At 39.0% G+C, this 24,628-nt stretch overlaps 1 protein-coding gene across 1 annotated transcript in view; it reads right to left on the bottom strand.

Moving 5' to 3' along the window:
- The window catches only part of TYR (tyrosinase), a gene marked incomplete at its 3' end in the record, with an annotated part of 68,185 nt that overhangs the window by 29,797 nt on the left and 13,760 nt on the right, over window positions 1-24,628 (bottom strand). The window contains exon 3 of the mRNA XM_081100219.1: window positions 6,506-6,653. Within this exon, the coding sequence (XP_080956345.1) occupies window positions 6,506-6,653 (148 nt within the window). The remainder of the gene's footprint in view (window positions 1-6,505; window positions 6,654-24,628) is intronic.

The following is a 24,628-nucleotide window of genomic DNA, read 5'->3' as shown; positions in this document are numbered from 1 at the left end:
TTTTGTAGATAAAAATACAAAAAGTTAAGAACTCTGAAGCCACGAACAAAAGATTGAATGAAAAGAACCATATAAAAACAACTTCTGAATAGCTAAAAGCATACCCCTAAAACTTTAAAAGATAATTAAGAACTGCAGAAAGTATTGGGAATATTTATGACAAAATGGCCAATGAAGAAAATTATGAGGAGCCTGTACAGCTCAGGAATAAGAAGACATGCAAACCCAATCCAAAATAGTGGAAAATTAAACAGACATTTTAGAAAAAAAACACATTCTGTAACATACATAGGAAGTAGAGAAATTCAAATGAATATTTTTCTACTTTCCAGAGTAGCAACAATAATTCAAAGAAATATTTTTCTACTTCCCAGAGTAGCAAAGATTAACAAGGTTATAGCACCTGGTACAGGGTCACAGACACATTTTCATTCTCTATTAGTTGTGGGAAGATAGCTGGAACAATCATTTTGGTAAGACAATTTGGAAATATCTAACAACTTTAAATGTAATAAACACCGTTCAGTTCCAGTGTTGAAAATTTATTCTTTAGCTGCACTCACAAATCAAAATTGTATATACACGTGTATGTGTGTGTATGTGTGTGTATATGAAAAGAGAAACAACTAAAATGCCCCTTAATAAGTGATTACTAAATTATGATGTATCTATACAATGAAATTCTTATTTAAAAACCTGTATTGTTTCAATTAAAGATAGCAATTATAAACATGTTTCATGTTAAGAGCATCATAATATTATAATAAAATGTGTGTTGATTTTGTGGAGCATCTGAAATCTGTTTTAAAATGTCTGTTCCAAAATATGAAAGAGCTAATAAGGGACGCAATTAGGAAAGTGAATTTTATTTGACCTGATTTATAATAGTTAAGTTAAAAAATGTTATAAAATGTGTTAAAAACTGTAGCAAAGTGTTCTCAATTTTGATGGCCTTATTTCCTTGGTTTATTGCTTATTGCCTTTGCCTACAATATAAAGGATTATATTTCACTTCCTGTCTGTATTTTAAACAAAACTGGGTGGCAGGTAAAGAAACATGTGTTAGATACTTGGCTGACAAGAACATGGGGTTTTCAGAGCAGCTTAGAAACCAAAGCTCACTGAGAGATGCAAGGTTTTGGGATTCTCCATGTTCAAGGCCTTGTAATCTTTTTAATATATCAAGTAGGAATAATACTAGAACCTACATTGTAGACTTGTTAGAGATTACATGAAACAAAACTTATAAAGAGTTTAGAATAGGGCCTAGAACATAGGAAAACTTAAATATATTTTAAATTTTTATGTTAGACCCATGCTCTTAATTTTTTTTAAGTGGCAAAGAGAATTTGGTTTAGTTTATGTAGTTTTGGTCTTTTTGTTTTTGTTGGTATTAGACACTTTTAGTTTCTGTCTTTATTTGCCCAACATGGGTACCTTTGATGGCAGATTATTTGTCCACTGGGATTTGTATAGCTTTCTCTGCATATGAGCTTTGAGGCTTATTTTCTTGTTTTAAATGCCATGCTTCCATTTTCTTGTTCAGCTCATACTTCCACTTTCTTATTGGTTTTAATGAGTTATGAGTTGTGCTTCCCAACCTTGAATATCCATCCTTGACTTATAAGCCTCCTCTTCTTAAGGGCTCAGCTCATCTATCATCCTTTTTATGTAACTTCCTACGAATATCTTCCATGACTGTGCAGCAATCATAATATACTACAGTTGTTTACTTGATTATATTCCCATTAGACTGCTTTTTCAGACCAGTGATCCTATCTCATGATTCAGTTTCCTCAGTGCTTAGAGCCATATCGAAAAGTCTAGAGACATGCTGAAATCTTAAAACATGTTCATATCATTGAATGATTATTACATTTTGCTTTTCAAGAGTTGCGAAAATAATTTCTTCAATTACAATGGCTCCTCCGCATTTCCTTTTGCAGCTGTGATAAATGTAATTTGCTAATGTTTTTAAAAATCTTTTATTGATAAGAATTAATTATATGTCTACTAATTATGTACTAGACAAAAGACTGAGAAAAATGAATATAATAAAAGGCATGGGCCCTGCCATTAAGTAGTTCACAGATTAGTGGGAGAGATAAAACACAAATGAGTAACATAACCAATAAGAACAATGTGAATTATGTGTCCAAAATGAAGGGTAGAGAGAGGTAGTGATGTGAGTTAATAAATAGGAACAGTGGTGTGCTGGCTATTATTTTAATAACCAGCTCTCAGAATAAAAGCCTTGATTTGTAGCATTTGCCAATTTCATTGTATAAATACTCCTACCATAGCTGATTTCAAGCTACAGCTTGAAGTCACTAAAGCAAAGTTGGGAAAAGATGTACGTATTAGATCTTGCTAGCCTGTGTAAGCTGGTTCCAACACACTTCTAATGGGAGATATGGGTATAGACAGACATGATCTGGGTATACTTACTGGAGGAGGTGAAATTAAAACTAGTCTTGACTTGTATAGAAATTAGATAACTCAAAGGAAAATATGTTTCAGGTTTGGAATATAGTATAAGCATTGCATGGAGGCATGGAAGAATGTAAAATATTCAGGCAAATACATTTAGCTCATAGTAGGTGCTCAATAAATATATTTGTGACTAATTGAATGGCAGTGAATAGACCTCTGATTGAAGAAATGAGTCTCTGTGAGAAGAGACATGGGAGGCAAGGCCATGGTATTCTGTGGTATCCACAGATCTTTATCCTTCTTTATAATATTGCTCCTTTCCGCCTCTCCATGCACAGAATCTTCATTAGCTTGGCTATGCGGTCTCAGTGAGACACTACTTTGCTACAGGCTGATTTTTGAGTTATTTTAATAATCACACAGATATCTAATATTAAGATAGGTTTAACCAAGAATTCTGGGAGGACAGAAATTTTTAATTTTCAAAGGTGGCGGAATAGTATCTAAAAGCCTTATATCTGCATAATGGCTTTATCTCTGTTAAACAAACATGCTTCCAGATATTGAATTCAGTATATAGCAGTTATATATATATACAATTGGTGGGCTAGCTAAAGGTCATTTTTTTATCTTCTCCTATACAGTAAAAGGCTAATGTGCAAATTGATCCTTTGGGTGGGAGTTCAACCAACTGGGAGCTCCACCAGTCGCTAGGATGGGCCTGCCCTAACTGCCCATGTTTCCTCCCCCTGGCCAGCCTTGTCCCTGATGGGCCCTTCTAACCCTGATTGGGGGAAGGGCCTGCCAGCCAACCACCCACAGCTCCTCCCCCTGGCCAGCCAACTTCCTGGAGTCCCTCCCACTGGGCCGGCCCCCTGATAGGCCTCGATTGCTGGCCAGGCTGAGGGACCCCACCCGTGCATGAATTCGTGCACTGGGCCTCTGGTATGTAAATAAATGCTGCTGCTATCCTCCAATGAAATTTTATTTACAAAGAAGGTAACACATAGATTTGACCCATAAACCATAGTTTGTGATTCCTTGCTTAGGGCATCAAGGTGTCTAGGAAATCTAGAATTCTTTAAAGTTCATGAGATAACTCTAAAGATTAAAAAATGCCCAAAACTCTCCAAGACAGTACAATGTAAAAATGACTCCGTAAAAAGAGTTCAAGCTATCATTTCTGGTAAGATGTTTATTCAACCCTCTCCCTCCCTTCTTTATATATGGGTATGGGTGGTTATCTTATCTAATAAAAGAGAAACATGGTAATTAGCATACGACCGCTACCCTTCCCATTGGCTAATCAGGGCTATATGCAAATTAACTGCCAGCCAAGATGGCGGCCGGCAGCCAGGCAGTTGGAAGCTAACATGAGGCTTGCTTGCTTCAGTGACGGAGGACTCCAACGTTCCCCCAGCCGGCCTCTGAGCTTGCAGTTTGAAATATTGTAACAAATATAGAAGCTAAACAAAACCCCAGAAACCTGCTTTCAGCCAGCCGGGATCTCAGAGCTGGAGTTGATACAGTGTCTCGATTATAGAACCCAACCAAACCATATACCTGCTTTCAGCAGCAGAGGCCTCAGAGCTGGAGCCAGAGCTAAAGATGGCCCAGAATAAAAAAAGAAAAAAGAAAAAAAAGGAGCAGTTGGGAGCTTCAGTCACCCGCCAGCCTGAAAACAGCCCTCAGCCCCTCACCCAGATTGGCCAGGCACCCCAGTGGGGACCCCCACCCTGAAGGGTGTGTGACCAACTGCAAACAGCCATCATCCCCTCACTCAGGCTGGCCAGGCACCCCAGTGGGGACCCCCCACCCTGATCCAGGACAACCTTCAGGGCAAACCAGCCAGCCCCCACCCATGCACCAGGCCTCTATCCTATATAGTAAAAGGGTAATATGCACCGGGATCAGCAGAGCCGCGAGGCCTCCCGGCACTGGGATCAGCGTGACAGGGGGCAGCGCCCAAACCCCCCGATTGCCTTGTGGCTCTGTGTGTGACAGGGGGCAGGGCCACAACCTCCCTATCTGCCCTGCTCTTTTGTGACAGGGGAAGGTGCCCCAACCCCCTGATCAGCCCTGCTCTGTGCCTGATAGGGGGGAGCTCCCCAACCCCCTGATCGCCCTGCGGCTCTGTGTGTGACAGGGTGTGGCGCCTCAAACCCCCCCCCCCCCGCCACACGGGCCCTGCTCTGTGTGTGATGGGGTAGAGCCATGACCTCCCCATCGGCCCTGCCCTGAGTGTGACAGTGGTGGCACCCCAACCCCCTGATCTGCCCTGCTCTGAGCGTGACAGGGGGGAGCTCCCCAACCCCCTGATGGGCCCTGCTCTGTGCGTGACAGGGTACAGAGCCCCAACCCCCCTGATGGGCCCTGCTCTGTGCGTGACAGGGGGCAGTGCCCCAACCCCCTGATTGGCCCTGCTTTGTGCATGACAGGGGGTGGCGCCGCAACCTCCCTATCAACCCTGCCTTGAGTGTGACAGGGGGCGGTGCCCCAACCCCCCAATCAGCCCTACCCTGAGCATGACTGAGGGTGGCATCGCAACCTCCCATTCCACCCTGCTCTGTGCATGACAGGGGGCGGCGCCCCAACTCCCCAATCGGCCCTGCTCTGAGCCAGACCAGGGGCTGCACCTAGGGATTGGGCCTGCCCTCTGCCACCCGGGAGCAGGCCTAAGCCAGCAGGTCGTTATCTCCTGAGGGGTCCAAGACTGCGAGAGGGCACAGGCCGGGCTGAGTGACCCCCCCCCCCCGAGTGTACAAATTTTTGTGCACCGGGCCTCTAGTAGTATTATATTACTATCATAATTTTGGTGTTTATACACTTTCTTAAAATGTTTTCTGAATAAAACTGGACTTGGGATATTAATGAATTTCTGTAATATTAGAGTGACCATAGAGGCAATACATATTTTTCTCATAATCTTCCAGGCTCATGGTCACTTCCTTATTTGATATTACATCCACATTCTTAGGAACAAGCGTGAGGTGGAAATGGTGATGAGGAAAATCGTAGTTTTCAGTTTCGGTTTCCTTATTTTTACAACAGGAAAAAATAGAAACTGTTATACTTATGAAGGAAATGGCAGCATTATTTTCATGGTAGGTATAAATCTGTGCCTTTAATTCATTAACTGTTGGGAGAAAAGTACCTTCAAAGGGACAAAGAAAAGAGCCTTACATTTGTCTGTCAAAATCTGATGCTTTATTATCTTTTCTCTTCTTGAATTCTAGAAAAAGAGAACTGACCATTCTTTACCTACTTTCTTTTCTGCTATCACGGGAGAAGGTTAGTAAGGGAGAGAGAGAAAAAAAAAAAAAACTATGGGAGAATTAAGTCACATTGAACAGGATGGTTGGGCCATAGTGCATCCTGTCTGGAGAACTGCTCATATAATGCTCAGGCCAGTGTTTGAGATCAAAGACTGTATCTGCTTATATGTGAAGGTCTGAGGTTGGAAATGTAGAAATAACAGTACATTACCAGAAAGAGAGAGAGAAAAAAGCATGTGTATATGTGACAAATGGCAGATTAGTGCCCCGTCCAGAAGGTGTCAGATAGGTTTGCACCAGTGCTATGTGCCCACCTTCCTGGCTCTACATGCTTTAATCCTAACCACTTCCACCAAAACCTTTAGAAGATGACCACTGGACACTGAAGCCTTTAGACTGCCTGGAATTAGCTAGTACCTGGGAGCTTTACTGCTCCTACCTCATGGCAACCTGTACCAAAGGTTCTTTAATATGGGAATACAAAAGCTCAGTCCCTTTGTCTTAAAGCAAGACAATCTGAGGGGATACTTCATACTCTACCATGATCTGGTTGAGTCTGGGACTTCAACTGAAATTGTACTCTTCCTTCTTCTTACCTGCTTTACTCTTTCCATACTGGTTGGTCTGTCATAAGACATTTTCATAAAACATTCAAATCCTTAGTTTAAGTTCTGTTTCTGGAAGAACCTGATCTGAGAAAAGAGACCACCATAGCCCCTTAGCTTTTAAGTAACGGCTAACGCCACACTACATTTCACACTAATATGCACATAACTTATAAAGAAGTGTCTACCAACCTGTCAACAAATGAATGGTGAAGAAGGAAAATGGGATCGTTGGCAGATGACGGGACCAGAGACATTGTTCCATTCATATAGATGTGCAAGGCATTGTGCATACTGCTTTGAGAGGTATTTGATATCCCAGTAACTGGACTAGCAAATCCTGTTGGTAAAAAGAAAATTGGGGGGTAAAAGTTAGTTTGCCTTAATGATTGAAAAGTGATTATTTCATTTGTTTTATGATTAGAAGTGAAAGCTTAATTCAAAGTCATAAAATAATAATAAAATTCATGCTGTATTGGGATTCTTTACATTCTGAATACCCAGTGAGTATTTATTTAATAAATCTTCCTGGAATTGATTGGTATTAATCTGGGTACAAAGAACTGTTAATCAGATGAAATAGGTAGAGCCAAATTGTGGTCCTTCCTGTTGCTTCTGCTTATTATTCCTCCTTTAGATACTGAAAAGTAGCAAGACCTTATTAATAATAATCAGCATAGTGATTTTCACTTCAGTCTGTAACAATACTTAGAGCACATCGTTTTAGCCTGTTATTTGTCCTTTTGCATACCAGTTCTGGCTACTTTAAATTTTGTTTTCTGGTTTCAGAGAAAATATAACATTTGTGACCTCCCACATCACTATGCATTGTCAACAGTCTGGGGGCATCAGGTCAGAATGTCTTTGCTTTGCAAAATACTCATTTCAAAGTTCATCAGAATGCGATTAAATTGTTCCATTCATTGCATCAGGAATACTAATAGTGGGAATAATCATATTAATAAGAGCTATTATTTTCTGAATGTTAATTGGGCTAAATGCATTTTTGTGATATATGTCCTCCAATCTACAGCAACCCTATCAATTATAAATTATTATCCCCACTGTAAATAAGAGAAAACTGAAGCTCAGAGAAGAGCTGAGTTTCCCAAGGCTACAGATGTAGTGGTAGAGTTGGGATTTTAACTTATTTCAGTTAAGCTTCAACATTAGAGGTCTTGGTATTTTATATCCTTTCTCACCCACTCACTGGGAAGAGGTCGAGTAAGATATTTTTTGAGTCCATTCAGACAAAACATAAAACATAAAACATAAGCAGAACTCAAGTCAGAAGGAAGTTAAATTCTACACTGGAACCCAGTTGAGGGAATATGGCCAAGGGCGTATTATTGAATTTCAGAATTTAGAAAAATCAAGCAAGCAGAAGCAATATGGTGATGATGGAGGATAGACACAGTAAAGGCACCACAATTTGGACAGGGGAGTTCTAACTACATTTCATGCAATTAGAATTATTTTGTAACCTACCTCTTCATTTTTAAAGGTATAGCTCTTGACTTTTGCATTTAATGCTTTGTGGCCCACAGTATTTCTGCCCCTTCAGCTGGTGACGTATTATCCCCTCCCTTTGAGCTTTTTGAATTCATTCTTAGAGATCATACTAAGCCCTGGCCCCTCAGGAAACTTACTAGTAACCTAAGGACAATCACTTCCATCTGAATTTGCTTGTCTATGACAACTTTTATGATTGACACTCACTATGTTCAGAAATTTTTCTAAGAGTTTGACATGATTGATATACATAACCTTCAGAATGATCCTTCATTATCTCCATTATATAGACTTTAAAAAGGGGTTTAGAGAGGTCAAATAACTTGTCTAAGATTACAAAACAAATAAAAAGCGTGAAGGTTGGAACACAAGCCTGTTTTATTCTAGAGCAGCGGTTCTCAACCTGTGACTCGCGACCCCTTTGGCGGTCAAACGACCCTTTCAAAGGGGTCGCCTAAGACCATCCTGCATATCAGGTATTTACATTACAATTTATAACAGTAGCAACGAAAATAATTTTATGGTTGGGTCACAACATGAGGAACTGTATTTAAAGGGACAGAAGGTTGAGAACCACTGTTCTAGAGCTTAAGCTCTTAAGTGCGCGGTTACTGCCTTTACTATGTAGCAATAAATCACATATCATGAGGATCAAAGTTCCATAGAACAATGGTCTTCAAGTTTTTATTCTTGGGTAGCACCAAATGAAAATTTAAAACTACATTTTATATATGCTCTCATGTAATTTTAAGTGGATTCCAAATTGTTTTAATCATAATTATAAATAGTTTTGGAGGCTAAAATTTCAGGGATATTACAAAAAGTGTAAATTTAAAACTAAGAACTTAATAATCACTTTCAGAAAATGTATCTTATTATCCATTGTTCATATTAAAATAACTTTATTATACTCTGAAATTTTGGAGAGGGGGTCCTTTTTTCATGTAATTTCATGTTTTACTTTATTTTCCAATAGAATTATGCATACTCTTGAAATATTTCTTAAAAAAACTATTACATCATGCCTGCTGGAGTGACTCAGTATTTGAGCATTGAGCTATGAACCAGGAAATTACAGTTTGATTCCTGGTCAGAGCACATATCTGGATTATGGACTTGATCCCCAGTGTGAGGCATTCAGGAGGCAGCTAATCAATGATTCTCTCTCATCATTAATATTTCTCTCTCTCCCTTTCCCTTCCTCTCTGAAATCAATATATATATATATACTAGAGGCCCGGTGCACAAAAATTTGTGCACTGGTAGGAGGGGGTGTCCCTCAGCCCCACTTGTGCCCTCTCACAGTCTGGGACCCCTTGGGAGATAATGACCTGCTGGCTTAGGCCTGCTCCTGGGTGGCAGAGGGCAGGCCTAATCCCTAGGTACAGCCCCTGGTCTGGCTCAGAGCAGGGCCGATTGGGGAGTTGGGCACTGCCCCCTGTCACACTCAAGGCAGGGTCGATGGGGAGGTTGTGGTGTCACACCCTGTCACGCACAGAGCAGAGCCGATCAGGGGCTTGGGGCGCTGCCCCCTGTCACCCACAGAGCAGGGCCAATCAGGAGGTTGGGGCACTCCCCCCTGTCACACTCAGGGCAGGGCCGATGGGGAGGTTGTGGCTCCACCCCGTCACACACAGAGCAGGGTCGATCAGGGGGTTGGGGAGCTCCCCTCATATCAGGCACAGAGCAGGGCTGATCAGGTGGTTGGGCACCTTCCCCTGTCACGAACAGAGCAGGGCGGATAGGGAGGTTGTGGCCCCGTCCTCTTTCACACACAGAGCTGCAGGGCGATCAGGGGGTTTGGGCGCTGCCCCCTGTCACACTGCTCCAAGGGCCAGGAGGCCTCGCTGCTCCGCTGATCCCAGTGCTGGGAGGCCTCGTGGCTCCGTTTGACACAGGGGCAGTGAGGACTTGCTGCTCCGCTGATCCCGGTGCTGGGAGGCCTCGCTGCTCTACTGATCCTGGTGCCAGGAGGCCTCATGGCTCCGCTGATCCCAGTGCCGGGAGGCCTCACTGCTCCGCTGATCCCGGTGCTGGGAGGCATATTACCCTTTTACTTTATAGGATAGAGGCCTGGTGCACGGGTGGGGGCCGGCTGGTTCACCCTGAAGGGTGTCCCGGATCAGAGTGGGGGGTCCCCCTTGGGTGCCTGGCCAGCCTGGATGAGGGAATGATGGCTGTTTGCAGCTGGTCACACCCCCTTCAGTGTGGGAGTCCCCACTGTTTTCAGACTGGCGGGTGACTGAAGCTCCCAACCTCTACTTTTTTTCTTCTTTTTTTTTTCATTCTGGGATTTATTAACCTTCTATGCCTGTCACTGGGCCAATCAGGAGGTTGGGGCACTCCCCCCTGTCATACTCAGGGCAGGGCCGATGGGGAGGTTGTGGCTCCACCCCGTCACACACAGAGCAGGGTCGATCAGGGGGTTGGGGAGCTCCCCCCTATCAGGCTTTAGCTCTGAGGCTCGGCTCCAGCTCTGAGACCTCAGCTGCTGAAAGCAGGTATCTGGTTTTTTTGGCTTCTATAATTGAAACACTGTTGCAACTCCAGCTCAGCTGGCTGGCTGAAAGCATGGGGATTGTTTAGCTTCTATAATTGCAACATAGTTGCTTAGAGTGCAAGCTCAGAGCCCAGCAGTGGCAGGCGGGGAACCTTGGCTTCCTCCTTCACTGGAGCAAGCAAGCCTCCTGTTCACTTCAGCTGTCTGGCTGCCAGCCGCCTCTTGGTTGGCAGTTAATTTGCATATCGCCCTGATTAGCCAATGGGAAGCATGTTGGAGGTACGGTTAATTACCATGTTTGTCTATTATTAGATAGGATATATATTTTTTAAGGAGCCTTGTATATCTTTGTATTTATTTATTTTTTTAAAGGGGGGAATGATGATTTTTATCTTTTTTTTATTTTAATTTTTAAAAAATATATTTTATTGATTTTTTACAGAGAGGAAGGGAGAGGGATAGAGAGTTAGAAACATTGATGAGAGAGAAACATTGATCAGTTGCCTCCTGCACACTCCCTACTGGGGATGTGCCCCCAACCAAGGTACATCCCCTTGACCAGAATCAAACCTGGGACCCTTGAGTCCGCGGGCTGACGCTCTATCCACTGAGCCAAACCGGTTAGGGCTATCTTTGTATTTAAAAGAAAACCAAATATTAAATACTTATTAGTACTTACATAATCTACAGAGATTGGGAAGGAAAGATACATTTCTCCCCATAAAGTCTATAAGGGTCCTTCACTCTAGTATTTAAGTGACCAAATAGAGAAAATGTCATGGATGGGAATAATATAAAAATGTGAATAAATTATTTTCTCTTTTACTTCTTTACACAATTTATTTTTTGGATGGGAAATCATCTTGGGGAAATAAGAAATGTCTACACCAAATCAGTAGCTTCTCTTGCTGAGATTTCATTCTCTTTTTGAAGAGCAAGTTGAAGAGGAAATTTTTGGCATCATGTGTGTAGTAATAATTCACATGGCAAGCTTTTCAAATATCTCTACTGTATATGATCTCATTTGAATCCCAGGACCACTTGTGATATAAATATTATTATTTTCCCAATTTTGCCGATGAGAAAATTTAAGTTTATCAAAGTTAAATAACACATCTAAATTCAAGCTAGTAATAGAGGAAATCAAGGAATTGGATTTGAAATCTCATGGATTTCAAAACCTGTGGGTTTTTTGTACACTAGAGTTGGGTTGTGTCTGTACCAACTTGCTGACATACCTTAGGAACCTCTTTTCCTATGTACTATGAAGTGAATTTATTGACTTGCTATTTTCACCCATTAACAGCAAGGTGCAGAATGTTTTATTGCCTCGCTCTTGTCCAAGGATTCCCCGTGGATAGAAAATCTAATAAGCCAGCAGGGACCTTGTTAGCAGTCACAGATACCAAAATGGCTCAAACCTCTTTGTGAAGGATGGTGACATGTGTTATGCCTTCAAATCTGCATGCTACACTCCTATAGGAAATTTATAAACACAGTTTCAGGTTGATGATAACAATAGAAAACTTCAACTTGTCAATTCATCTCTTTCTCTTTCATTTCTTTCCCAATAGTGCTCTGAGAATGTTTGAGTTCATTCCTCTGTCTTTTAATATAAATGCCCATCTCTGATCCCTGGAGATTCAGATTTAATTGGTAGAGAGTGGGGCTCAGGCACCTGGAGTTTTCAAAACACCCCACGTGATTTTAATGTGCAACTAGGGTTTAAATTCACCAATTTAGGCTAAATTGCTCTCCCTCCTCTAAACTTGAACACACACTTTAAAAACTTTATTGAATACTAGTATACTAGTGGCCGGTGCACGGATTCGTGCACATTGAAAGGAAACTAATTAGAAGAAATACTTTAATATTGCTATTTTCTCTTTCTCTATAATGGAAGTGTCAACCAAATTCATGAATGACAATGACAGATAGAAACACATGCACGCGATTGGCACCAGCAAGAGCTTTATATGTATCGTGCATGGGAAAGTCAATGTTTATTTTTAAATTGCCAGTGTGCGTCATATGTACCAGCCAGTCAGACAGACATACAGTGGGTCACTTAGTCTTTTATATATATAGATTATTTATCTGAATATATTATTTCCTTCACTTGAAATTTTTTCCTTTTATGTTCTGACAGTCCAAAAATGCTTCTGCCTTTAAAATTCCACATCACGCACTTCTGCCTTGAAATATGTTCATACTGATAACTGTTCCAAAGAAGACTCTTGAAAATGATGTTTAAAAATTGAGGAACTACTAAGTACCAGGTGCTGGATGGATATTTGCACACATCATCTTATGTTATTCAGTATGCTCCTTTCTAGGAAGCTGGATTTTAAATGTTGCACTTCATCTTGCCTATTGGGAATGTAAAAAAGTACATAGTTAAATCTTCAGAACACAGTACATTTAATTTATTTGAGTTAATTTTATTTTAAGTCCATCTCTAACCAATTATAACATTTCATGGAGTTCCAGAGACTTAATTGCAGAACAAAAACCAAAAATAAGATACAAAAATGTACATTAATGTGTCTGAAGATTGAAGAGAAGTGACTGTTAGACCCACTGGCTACATTCCCCCTAGTATACTCTCCTAATGTGCAACTTAATTCAGAATCTAAGTGCATAGCCTCACAAGGTTACACACAATCCTTTTAGGAGGTTGAATTTGATGGCTGAGTACTTTTAAAAGGTTTGTAATTTAAATTCCTTGCAACAGAAATATAATATTATAGATCAAAAAAATTTTGGATCTAAGCTAGTCCTTAGGTATAATGGAAGCATTAATTTTCAATCCAATTCAAGCTTTATAAAATAAAGTGGCAGCTCTACAGCCATAAATGTAATTAATTAGCATTTATGTTTGTTAGAAAATACTTTTAATTTGACTCAGGAAATTCTTTCAATTGTGGAAAAAGAGCAATGAAGTAAATGTCGTGGTTGATGATTGTTTCCTACCATATAATAATGTGTTAGATGATAGTTAAGATCTCAAAAGCGCCACAAATTCTGGGGTCATCAAAAGTATGCTCCTAAAGCCAGAAATATCACCTGTAAATTTGTTAGAAATGCAAATATACTGACCCTACTAGAAAATTATGGATCAAACTGTCAGTAGGAAGCTTTAAGGTGATTCTAATATGCACTAAGTTGGAGAACTACTGCTCTAATTATCTTCATTGTTTGCACAAAAACAACAGTTGAGTCCATCAGAATTAGTCAGTCTTCTCCATAAATTCAATAAAGGAGAGCAACAGAACTACTTCATGTGTTATCACCTTAAATTGTTTATTATTTTAAACACCAGATTAATTTCTCCTCTAGGTAGCCTCCATGTTTGTGTGTGTGCATTGTGTATGTGTGCGCATGTCTAAGCTTTTTCTTTACATACATATTATAAATGCACAGTTATATGTATAATTACATCATCCAGTGATTTTTTTAAATATTCATAGATCTTATTCTCAGTTTATAAACATACCTATAGAATGATCTTACACATCAAGAATTATGGTCCATTTTCTTCATTTAAAATGTATCTGAAATTTGTTTTAAGGTAAAATTTTATAATGGATTTCTGTATTCTAAGATTAGGTTTCTGTGTTTGGAAAGACTTGGGAATATTGAAACACACAGCAGTCATTTAGTACACTTTGTACAGAATGAAATAAGCAAAGATCTTTATAGCTATACTAAAGGCCCTGTGCATGGAATTCGTGCATGGGTAGGGTCACTAGGCTTGGCCAGCGATCAGGGCCCATCTGTGGGGCAACTGGCGGGGCATTTGGGGGTCCCGCTTGCCTCCACCGCCGCCGCTGGTCACCTCCCTCTGCAGGGCGATCGGGGGCGGGGGGGCGGGGGCGCTGCTGGAACCTGCTTTGACTGGCCTGGGGCCTGTGGGCTGGGGGTAGCTCCTACATTGAGCATCTGCCCCCTGGTGGTCGGTGAGCGACCAGTCATTCCACCAGTTGTTCTGCTGTTTGGTTGATTTGCATATTAGGCTTTTATTATATAGGATGTATTATTTTAGTCATATTCCCTTCCTGTTCTTTACTTATGATTGAATTGCTAGTACTTGGTATATCTTTGGTGTATTTCATTAGGTGTGATAAAACATTAATAATATATTAATGCTGTTTCTTGAAGCAAAGGTAGGATAACTAACCATTCTAGTCTCTGTTTGGTTTTAGCACTGAAAGTCCTATGTCCTAGGTAGGCCAGTTTCATAAGCATGCAACTGAGTGTGCCCTACCCAGACTGCCCATACTTGATTTAATGATCTGCTATTGCTATCTTGAAATTCTTAATAATTTTCTAACAAGGTGCACAATGTTTTCATTTCACACTAGTACCTACAAATTATATAGCTTGTCCTGGTCTTCAGAAAGCCCATATGAGTCCCAGGCAAACAGATGGTTAAGTACCTTTTCTAAGGTTCTATGTAACAACCCTTCATTGGTTTGATTTGATAGGCCATTTCTATAATGTACAAATCAATTAAATCATTTAAATGTATCCTATCTCATTTATATCTTTGCTTTTAATTAGGCAAGATCATTTAATGATATCAATATGCAAGTCATAGATTCCATATCAATAATTTTTCATAATGAATATTATAGCATATTTGCATTACATGTTATAGTTCACAAAACACTTTCAGGCACATTTTCTCATTAGACATTCCCAGTAGTGTACTAGCAAGCGATTAATAACTAAATCTCAGAGGAAAAATGGGGGCGGGGGTCAGTATATGGAGAATATTTTGATTGGTAGCACCTGTCAATTTTCATGGTGTAGATATTCCATGATTGTTAACTTCAAAGTACCAACTTAATGTCATTGAGTAAAGAGTTGGGAAAAGATGTTCCCAGTTCTCACAGCAGATGTATCAGCTCCAGCACACTATTGTATGTTCCTCACATAGGGAGATAGAGTAAGTATGAGCATGCTTAGACTGCAGATGAAGAGACTGACTTGGGTCATCTAGATGACATATTAAAGGTCACATGTCTTCTGAATGGCTAATACCAAAGCTATATCTTCAATCTTCTCATTTCAAATCCCATGTTTTTCTTATTAGACTACTTTGTTTTTATCTTTCATTTCTATAAATTTGCATATAGGGATTATTGCTATGAATGTATAATAAGAGCATACGTAGTCCATGGATAAAAAATTAGTGTTAGGTAAAGTTAGTTGCAGGAAAACATAATAAAAATTTTATTTGTATTAAAATAAGGATAATTATTTGTAAGACATTTTGATTAAAATCACTTGAAAATACTGAATTTTTCACAGATGGGTTTTCATTTATCAATCTTCAATTTCAAATAGTGTCTTCCTTATGATTCACAATTTAATTATAAATGAAGTATGACTCATACATTTTCTATGTTACTACTTAATTACCATATGGCAACAGATTACTGCTATTACTGTACTTTCAACTTCTGGGTGGTAGGCATTAGAGCTAAGTGTTCCCTTATGTTCTTATGAAACTTAATTCTCATAGTAACTCTATAAAGATGACAATATTCTAGTTTCAACAGTACCCTTGTTTTCCTTTTTTTTTTTTTTTTTTTTTCTGAAAAAACTGAGGCTTCTGATCCAGAACAGTTTTTCTATAATATACTTGATCAGGGTAGAGAAAGCCCTATCATGGTGGTTCCCACTCTTCCTCTTCTTTGGATGAGTACTTTAAAATTTGTTACTGTTTCGTATTGATTTTTTAGAAAGAGAGAGGAAAGGAGACGGAGAGAGAGGGGGGGGGGGAGAGAGAGAGAGAGAGAGAGAGAGAGAGAGAGAGAGAGAGAGAGAGAGAGAGAGAGAGAGAGAAATATGGATGGGCTGCTTCCTGCACACCCCCTACTGGGGATTGAACCTGCAAACCAGGCATGTGCCCTGACTGGGAATCGAACCAGCGACCTTTCATTGCATGGGACGATGCTCAACCAACTGAGCCACAGAGTCCAGGGCTGGATGAGTACTTTAGAAGCTTCCTATTACAGGACTTCAGATGGCATACAATTAGCTGGATCAATCATATTCCTGTCACAAAACATAGAGAAGGCTAGAATCCTTTGGTAGTGCCACCAGTGTATAAGGCCAGATGTTCACCTCCATAAAACCAATTTTTGTTTCTGTCAAATTTCATTTCCTCACTGAATTTCAAAAATCTGTAGAAGGCTATAATTTTATCTCAGAGGTTCCTTTAAAAAAGCAATTCTAAGTAGAAAGTACTATCATTAGGTTACATTTTGTCTATCAGTTCAATTTAGGACTAATGCTTTTCTGAAACAATTCTCCCCCTCCCCCCCCCCCCCTCAACTGGAGGTCTCAAACACTAGTCTACTCCATTTAAAATTTGTTTTCTATATGGAGCTAGAAAATTAGTGCAGCAGCATGCAAGAGTGACTTTATTATTTAATGAAATTTTCCTATTACAGAGACTGTTCTAAGTAATTTACAAGGTTAACTCGTGCAATCTTTTTAACAACACATGAGGTAGATATTGTTTTTATCTTCACTTTGTTAATGAAGGACTCTAAGTAAAGACAAGTTAAACTTACCAAAAGTCGTCTGGCTAGTAAGAGGTGGTATGAGGATTTTATCCCTGGTAGTCTGGCTCTTAACCTTGACTCTCTGCTTCCTTTAAAATTAGGACACTGTATTTGGAAGACTTGGGGACATGACCTCCCCTGTTGATGATCCAGTTTTGCAGCCTATTAGCTGTATGACATTGTCAAGTTATTAAGACTATTTTGTTAGGGTATTAGAAAGCATTTGTAACTTCCCCCCTTTTCTTTTTAGCACTTTCCCTGATCTGCTTCAACACATCCTTGAGGATCTGACAGTGAACACTTCGGTAGGTCCCCCTATTTAATAACATTTATACTTCCCTCTTTTTAATCATTTATTAAATTATTGAATTATAACCCTTTAGATTACAATTACTTATTCATGGTTCAGTTCTTAATTAGACTGTAAGTTCCAAAAGAGAGGGACCTGCATCATATTCATAGGTATTCCTAGTGTTTTGCAAAGTGCAAAGCATTTACACTGTAGATGCTTTATAAATGTTTGCTGAGTAAACAAACATGGGATATTTATTTCTCTTTCTAAAACATGGAACTCCAGTGGCTAACACAACTTTAAAATCAGTTAAGCTAAAATGTTTTGAAACGTGTCCATAACATTCCAAGGTTTGTGACTAAGATGGATAATGTCTGAAGCTGGCTCATGTTTTTATTCAATAGGCCATTCTCTCAATATCCTCCTGATGGGATACTTGACTGTATATAGAGAAAGGCCTAAGCAGCTTGTAGGAAAGATATCTGTGATGTTGCTCAGCATGGAGGAGATGATAGGAGAAAAGAGATAAGTGAATTTTCAATCAAATAAAGCATGTTAATAAAAACAATTATTCACCACTATTTATGAAATGCACTTTGGGAGATGCCAGTGGGAAAGAAGAATGCATACTGGCTAATAAAAACAGAATTCCATGGCCTTTTTCTATTTGGTGAAAAATTGGATAAGTGAAAAAATATTGAATCAGTAGAAAGAAGGGAAAATAAAAGCAATGTCCAGTGAGAGAAAAATAAGTTATCTTTTTTTCAACCAAGAATTTGGGCTAGAATGTAAATGAGGTATCTGAGCCCTAAACTAAAACCCCTATCAATTACTGTATCCTGGAGGGGAAAATACTGAAATTTTCAAACAGAAAGATCCAACACATTCATTCAATATGTTCATGAAACCCATTTCCTCAAACTCCCGGATGCACAGCTAACTGCATGTTGATGTGTGGTCCTGTGAATGTATTGTGGCTGGTGGAATGTGGGCAGAAGGGAGGTAGTCACTTGCAGGTTTGACCCATATATTCCTTCTGAAGGAGCCTGTAAACACCCTGTTCCCTTGTCTCCCAAGAGGACGTAGAAGATCTATCAGAGACCTGGGGGATAGTAGAGTCAGTGAAGTGTCCATGTGAAAGACCACGCACCAAATATTAATATCTAAACTGAACATGTGTGAATAAGAAATTGAATGATTTTTATTAGGTTAGGCCACTAAGATTTGGTGGTTTGTTACAGCTCCTATGTCTTAGTCAGTTTGGACTACCAAAGCAAAGTAGCATAACTAAGTGACTTATAAACAGCAGACATTTATTTCTCAGAATTCTGGAGGCTGACGGTCTGAGAGTAGGAGCCAGGATGGTCAAGTTCTGGTGAGGGTCCTCTTTCAACTTGTAAGGTGCTGACTTTTGGATCATAGTGACTTCTTACATGGTGGACAGCTGACCTCTGTGGTACTACTATAATGGCACCCATTCTATTCATGACAGTGGCATCCTCATGACCTCATATAATCCTAATAAAATTGCAAAGGTCCACCTTCCAATACCATCACATTGGAGCACAGGATTTCAACATAAGAATTTGAAGGGGACACAAATATTATATTAAGTTCCTAACATTCTGGCATGTTACTCTAATATATTCCAATTCCCTAAGTCAGTAATGGCGAACCTTTTGAGCTCTGTGTGTCAGCATTTTGAAAAACCCTAACTTAACTCTGGTGCCATGTCACATATAGAAATTTTTTGATATTTGCAACCATAGTAAAACAAACACTTATATTTTTGATATTTATTTTATATATTTAAATGCCATTTAACAAAGAAAAATCAACCAAACAAATGAGTTCGCGTGTCACCTCTGACACGTGTGTCATAGGTTCGCCATCAATGCCCTAAGTTATATAATAAATGTTTACAAGATTAATAACTTGGAATGTCTGGAGTAAAAGAATACGTTGACACTTCATTTACCATGATATATTTAAAGTTTTTGTATTTGACACTTACTAAACAGACTGCTGGGTAAGAGTTCTTGACTTGAATTGCACCTATTTCAAACACTAGGAAAGAGGATTGTGTAAGAAACTGCCATTTTTCCATAATATTACTAATTCTTCTTCTTTTTCCCAATAATGAATATCTTAAATGTAGTAGGGTACATGGCTGGCTGGAGATTACGTTTTCCAGTTTGCCTTTATAGCTAAGTGTGGCCATGCCTATTTGGCTATAGAGATAAAACAGAATTGATAACAGACACTTCTCACTTATGCCTTTAAATAGGAATGAGCATGCACTCCTCTCCCCACATTCTGCTCTTCCTGCTAACTAAGATGAAGATATTAGAATGAAGGTCTAGAGCTAGCTGGGAGTTGAGGATGGTAGAATTGCACTACCAGTCCTGGATTATTTACCTCTGAGTTGTTTCATGAGAGCAAAATGAACGTCTTATCTTTTTAAAATTATTTGGGTTTTCTTTCTTCCACTATTTTCAAATGAATCTTAATTAATAGAAGAAGAACTAGACTAATTCAGCAATAACCTATGAAACTAATGGCCCATGGAATCTCAGAAGGAATACACAGAACTGCCGTTGTGTTTGGTGGTTATATAAATGACGCTGCTTATCTTGATCAGTTGCCATGTTGCAAGCATTTTTGCCTGTGAAACTTATCCTTTTTATTAATACTCTCTCTTTTACTCATTTATGCACTAAAGTTATAATCCCAAATTCACAAGCTTTCAAAGATTCTATTGGGAAGCCACCTACTGTGAGGTTACTATCACAATATTCTGAATTTACTACAGGAGGAAAAAGAAAAATCAACATAGTTTAAGTTAAAATTATTGATAAAAGAACAAAATTCTAATACCTTGAATAAATTCTAACAAAGATATTCTTCATTGAATATAACAGAGGCTCTCCACATTTAACAAACATTGTATTTGATACTCACATAAACACTCAGACACAGATAGATAATTATCTCCATTTTATAGATAAAAAAAGATGTGTTATGTGAAGGTGAATGACTTACTCAGGGAGGGTCTCATGTCTTGAATTCAAATGATCTCTTCCAAGGATGGTAGCATATTGATCACATTTCTAAATGTTAGATTCCAGCTTTGGCACTTATGAGCTATGTTGCTATAAAGAGATGACTTTGCCTTTTTGACATATTTTTTAATCTATATAATGGGGATAATAAATAGAACTTACCACTTAGGATGTGGTTTATAAAAGGTGTGTAAACTGTATACTACACTGCCTAACATTTAGTAACCTCTTAATAAATGTTAGCTATTTTTTTAGGTTTCAGTTTTTATGGGGATAGATTTATACTGCAGTAAAAATGCAAAACCCTAGGGAGTACTAGTTATGTTTTATGATAAATTTATTCTCTAGATCACAATACAATAAAATTTGGATGGTGTTCCTAAAGTTGTAAAATGCAGTAACCTTAATGAATTTTAAGAACTGGATGGGTTTTATCTTCAGAAAAGTGGCATCTCACCATATACTTAGCATTGGAGATAAGCTTCTAGCTCACATGTTTTTCCTTGGGTCTAACTATAGCTCTGCTATAAATCCCTACTGAAGTCTATATTTAAATAAATGAATAATCACTTTGATCTGCCTAAACAAAATAGTAAAAACAAAAAGGATAATTATTCATAGTTTCTGGAATGTAATTGATTGGACCAAAAAAGATGGGGACTAGAGGTAATCCTTTGTATTTGTAGATACAAATATTTTCATTTTAGACCAGATTTTACCAAGTAAGTTTCTGGAAATTTATAAAACCAAAGATTTTTAAAGAGTGTTTGGGGAAATCAAAGACACAAGGTGATGGTTGGTGGGTGGGTTTTATGGTCAATTTAGTTGGAAATATTTGGGGTTAAACAAACCTCTATATTGTAGAACTTCACAGATCCCTTATACTGAGTTTTGAAGCTCTAAAAAGGTATGTACCATCTATTATTTCCAAAATACCTTAGCCTACTGATCAACTCTTCTGAATCAATAAATGCCAATGCATAAAAGTATTGCCAATCGCTTGACCAAAGGAAGTTTCTTAGTATGGTGGCCTCTTATTTCACCCATTTAAAAGTAAATTTCAAATATTCACCTAAAAAGTTTTGTCTGTATTCTTGTTGAGTAATTTTTTAATTAAGCTTTTAATTTTGAGATAACTCTAGATTCACAGGCAAGTATAATAAATAATAGAGATCTCATTGCCCTTTATTTCATTCCCCCAATAGTAGTAACACATTGAAAAACTATAATACAGTATGACAGCCAGGATTGAAAAAGTCAAGATGTAAAATACTTGGTATCAAGCTAGCCTTGCAGTTTTTGAATATGTCCCACTTCGTTCATGATGAAGAATTCTTTCTATATGCTGCTAAATTCTATTTGTTAATATTTCATTAAGGATTTTTACATCTACTTGCATGAGGGTAGTTAGTGTGTGGTTTTCTTTCTTTTCTATTTTTTGAATGATATTTTTTGTTATCTTTAAATTATTGATTTCTAGTTTCATACTGTTATGGTAGAAAAACACAAGCTATGGTTTCAATTATTTTATTTTGTTGAGGTTGGTTTTAAGGTATAGAATATGATTTACCCTAATATGTGGGGTTTTGTTTGTTTGTTGTTTTTTAGGATGCTCAAAAATGTTTATTCTTTTGTTGTTGGGTAAAATCCTATCTAATAAAAGACAAAAAGGGTAATTAACTGTACCTCCGCTACGCTTCCCATTGGCTAATCAGGGTGATATGCAAATTAACTGCCAACAAAGATAGGCAGCCGGCAGCCACACAGCTGAAGTGAACATGAGCCTTGCTTGCTCTAGTGATGGAGGAAGCCAAGGTTCTCCGCCTGCGGCAGCCTGGCTCTGAGCTCCGGAAGCAATAATGTTTCAATTATAGAAGCTAAACAAACCCCAGATACCTGCTTTCAGCTGGCCACAGTCTCAGACCTGGGAGCGCCAGTGATAGCAACAGTGTTTCAATTATAGAAGGTAAATAAATTCCAGAATAAAAAAAAAAAGAAAAAAAGGAGAGGCTGGAGCTTCAGTCGTCCACCAGCCTGAAAATGGCCCTTGGCCCCTCACCCAGACTGGCCAGGCACCCCAGTGGGGACCCCCACCCTGAAGGGGGTGTGGCCAGCCTGCAAACCACCATCAGCCCCTCATCCAGGCTGGCCAGGCACCCCAGTGGGGATTCCCACCCTGAAAAGGGTGTGACCAGCTGCAAACAGCCATCAGTACCTCACCCAGGCTGTCCAGGCACCCCAGCGGGACCCCCACACTGATCCGGGACACCCTGCAGGGCAAACCAGCTGGCCCTCACCCGAGCACCATGCCTCTATCCTATATAGTAAAAGGGTAATATGCAAATTGACCCTAACAGCAGAAAGACTGGGAATGACTGGTCACTATGACACACACTGACCACCAGGGGGCAGATGCTCAATGCAGGAGCTGCCCTCTGGTGGTCAGTGCACTCCCACAGGGGGAGCTCTGCTCAGCCACAAGCCAGGCTGATGGCTGCCAGTACAGCGGTGGTGGTGGAAGCCTCTCCTGCCTCCTCAGCAGCGCTAAGGATGTCTGACTGCAGCTTAGGTCTGCTCCCCGCTGGCAAGTGGACATCCCCTGAGGGCTGCCAGGCTGCCAGAGGGATGTCTGATTGCCATCATAGGCCCAATCCCCTGGGGAGCAGGCCTATGCCAGCAGGTGGTCATCCCCTGAGGGGTCCCAGACTGCAAGAGGGCACAGGCCTGGCTGAGAGACCCCCCTCCGAGTGCACAAATTTTTGTGCACCGGGCCTCTAGTGTTCTATAAAAATCAATTAAATAATTTTGGTATATGGTGTTGTTGAGTTCTTCGATATCCTTGTAGATTTTCTATCAAGTCCTATTAATTATTGAGAGAGGGGTATTAAAGTCTCCAAGTATAATTGTGGATTTTTCTATTTTTTCTTTCAGTTCCATTAGCTTTTGCTTCATATATATGGAGCTCCAAAATAATATGTCCATACATATTTAGGATTGCAGCGTCTTCTTGGTGGAATGCTTCATTTATCATTATGTAATGTACTGCCCTGTCATCTCAGTAATATCATCTATTGATTATCTTTTTTCACTGAAGTATGAGATTTTATTGCTCCTTATTCCAATTTTATATCTGTATGAGGCTGGATTTACATCAAGTTCTTGAACCAAATACCATATTATAAAATATTGAATATAGAAGCGTTCATAGAATCCAGTTGTCTTCTTTTTTCAAAAATATAAGGCAGTGCCATATCAATTACTATTTTTTGAAATATATTTTATGTTACTTTTCCCAGCATATAATGATTAATTTTTGTCATTTTAATAAATCAATAAATAGTATTTTTAAATTTTCTCAATTTAAGTTTTTAAAAATGGTGAGTAGCTATAAGTATAGCCCACATAAGCAAAACTTTGTTAGAGTTATCCACATATTATAAGAGTTCTAAATAGATACTGAAACCAAAATATTTTAGATTATTCACTGTAGAATATTACAAAGCAGTTCTATAAATACACGGGAGATAGTTAATTTATCTTTGGTGTCCTGAATCTCTTATATGTGCTAAGTGAATAAATGCATAAAAATAGAATTTTGGTTTTTCTCTTAGTGTTTACGGCTAATGAGTGGTGACATCTTTTTCCAAGATTTGTCCCAAAGAAGTAAGGTCTCTATATGTACAGTGGCAAATTCTATACTTAGAAGAGGTGCATTATTATTTTGCTCCTTAAAAATGTTGTAAGGTTGTAAGTCGAATTATTGGAAAAATGAGATTATGCTTTAACAGTCATTTCCACAACAGTGAATTCAAATGATGAAAAAGTAAATGAAAGCTATCTATTATGAATAAATACATGCTAAATTATAAGGAAAGTTGAAAAGACAATTGTAGATTACAGAAAAGATACGAGTAGGGAAAAGGGAGAGATTTCTTGTGTAGATAGTAGGAGCTAGGTATGTATACATCTTCACAATAGCCTCAACATGTGATTTTTAAATACATTTTTAAAATGAGGGAGGAGAAAAAAATAATAAATAAAAATAAATAAATAAATAAAATGAGGGAGGAGGTGCTCATACTGTTAGAATTGAGACTTAAATATAATACTTTATGTTTTCAAAATCAATCTTTCAATGCACTTTATTTTTAAAAAATATATATTTTTATTGATTTCAGAGAGGAAAGGAGAGGGGGAGAGAGAAACATCAATAAAAAGGAAGAATCATTGATTGGCTGCCTCCTGCACACTCCCTACTTGGGATTGAGCCTACAAATCAGGGATGTGCCCTGACCAGGAATCGAACCATGACCTCCTGGTTCATAGGTTGATGCTCAACCACTGACCCAAGCTGGCCAGGCATTTCAGTGC

This window comes from Myotis nattereri (assembly GCF_964212035.1).
Source record: "Myotis nattereri genome assembly, chromosome: 9".
NCBI classification, from domain to species: domain Eukaryota; kingdom Metazoa; phylum Chordata; class Mammalia; order Chiroptera; family Vespertilionidae; genus Myotis; species Myotis nattereri.
This window is presented reverse-complemented; position numbering and strand designations above follow the sequence as displayed.